Here is a 1,776-nt window from a genome sequence, read left to right on the forward strand (position 1 = left end):
GCCATGAGTCTTATTCCCAGTATCAAGTATGAACTTATATGTATGTATGTATGTATGTACATGTGCATGTATGCATGTACAGAATGTAGTTAAGTAGTTACATCTACACTGGTTATTTTTCTGTTTCATTTCTAATAGATGATAGTTATTAACAGAGATGAAAAAGCAGGGAACTTATTAAACAGGTGCATTGATAAGAAATCAGTGTACTTCAAGTAAGCACATTATAAAAATGAAAAATGAAACCCTATTTTTTAAATTAGCAACATTATGCTTGCATATTAAAATATATTGTAAAAATGGAAAATAAGTAACCAACTCACTCTGAATTAATTCCCACAGATCATTAAACAACACTAATATTGATGGGTAGAATACTGTAGAAAAGAAAAAAAATCAACTGTTTTAAATAATTATTTTAGGGCAAAGGAAGTCCTGACAATATCAGAGAAAATACTGACACACTGCCTCTGGTATGTAAACTTTGACACAAATCAAATACATGAAATATTGTTTGAGAATTAATATGTCTTTCAAATGTACAAAAAGAACTTGCATTTGTCCAATGGGAACTTTCAATGATCAAGTTAAGTAGATAGTCAAGGGTACCTAAGAATTAACCTAGGAATACTATTTATCTCAATAAGAGAAGCACACCCTGAGGACAGTGTATTGCATGGTGTCCTCAGGAACTTTCCCCAAATTGCTACCAAAACTGCAATATTTAACTTGAAAGAAGGGAAAATTATAAAATACATACAGAGTAATCCTATTAACCACATGTAATAGGAATTAATTTAACTAAAATAAATATAATCAAATTAAAAGTATCTCAGTTTTTGCCTTGGCTTATGTTTTTGCGATTACAGTCCAGCCCAACCATTCAACACGTGTCTTAGCTTGAAAGAAGTCATCTACTCTGACCCAAATAAAAATATCCAAGTGATGTGAACCACTAGCAGCATGTCCATACCAATATTCTCTTTGGTGTGCTTTTACTTCCACAACAATTGTGTCTGTGTCTCTAAATAAAAATGCTGTGTCCTCAAAACTTACCCATACTATTAAAATAGAGTATCAACCTGGTACACATCATGACATGTCATATTTTACTGTTAGTCCTCTGTTGTTGTTTCCCATATTTTAACAAGCAACAATATACTTTCAGAGAAACCTGAAATTCCAAATATTGGCTGAGAAGCAATATTGAAAGTCTGCTGAAAAGTAGGAAGCCCAGCCCGAGAGACTGAAGCGTTTGATTTATGGGAACAAGTTCAAAAGTCCTCTACTTCTTCTGAACATTTGCATTGCTCATTATGTTAACAATCATGGATGTTCAAAATAAACATTAAGTAGTAAAACTTGCCAAGTTCAAAGACAATGAGTTCCAAGGCTTATCTTGATATAAACAGTCAATCAGAACTGTTATTAAAAAGCAGCAATGTCCAGAGTTGCTATTCCTTCATACGTGTGTTGCATAAGTGTGTCTTTGAGAGGTACCTTTTCCCAGTCAGATCTCAAGCAGGTCTTCTCCACTCTCGTCACTCTCTACAGTAAGTTGCCTTGTCCACCACTTCTTAACTTCCGATCCACATGAAGCCATGTCTGACATAGGATTCATTTTGCATACAACAGATTTCATAGTTGTCCGACCACCAATTTTTATATTGACTGAAGACACTGAATGGCTTATTGGTTTGGGGGCTAGGAAATTAAACAGAAAAATATTCACTGCAAACAAACCGTCATAATGTTAAGCAATTCTAGTATGACAAA

General features: G+C 33.8%; 1 protein-coding gene across 3 annotated transcripts in view; it reads right to left on the reverse strand.

The window, feature by feature from the left end:
- Nucleotides 1-1,510: 1,510 nt before the first annotated feature.
- Nucleotides 1,511-1,776, reverse strand: part of NALCN (sodium leak channel, non-selective) — a gene marked incomplete at both ends in the record, with an annotated part of 234,296 nt that continues 234,030 nt past the window's right edge. For all 3 annotated transcript variants that reach the window (XM_081326644.1, XM_081326643.1, XM_081326642.1), the window contains one exon: nucleotides 1,511-1,704. In XM_081326644.1, coding sequence (XP_081182770.1) covers nucleotides 1,511-1,704 — 194 coding nt within the window. The remainder of the gene's footprint in view (nucleotides 1,705-1,776) is intronic.

Source organism: Vipera berus (assembly GCF_964194415.1).
Source record: "Vipera berus genome assembly, chromosome: 4".
Lineage (NCBI taxonomy): Eukaryota > Metazoa > Chordata > Lepidosauria > Squamata > Viperidae > Vipera > Vipera berus.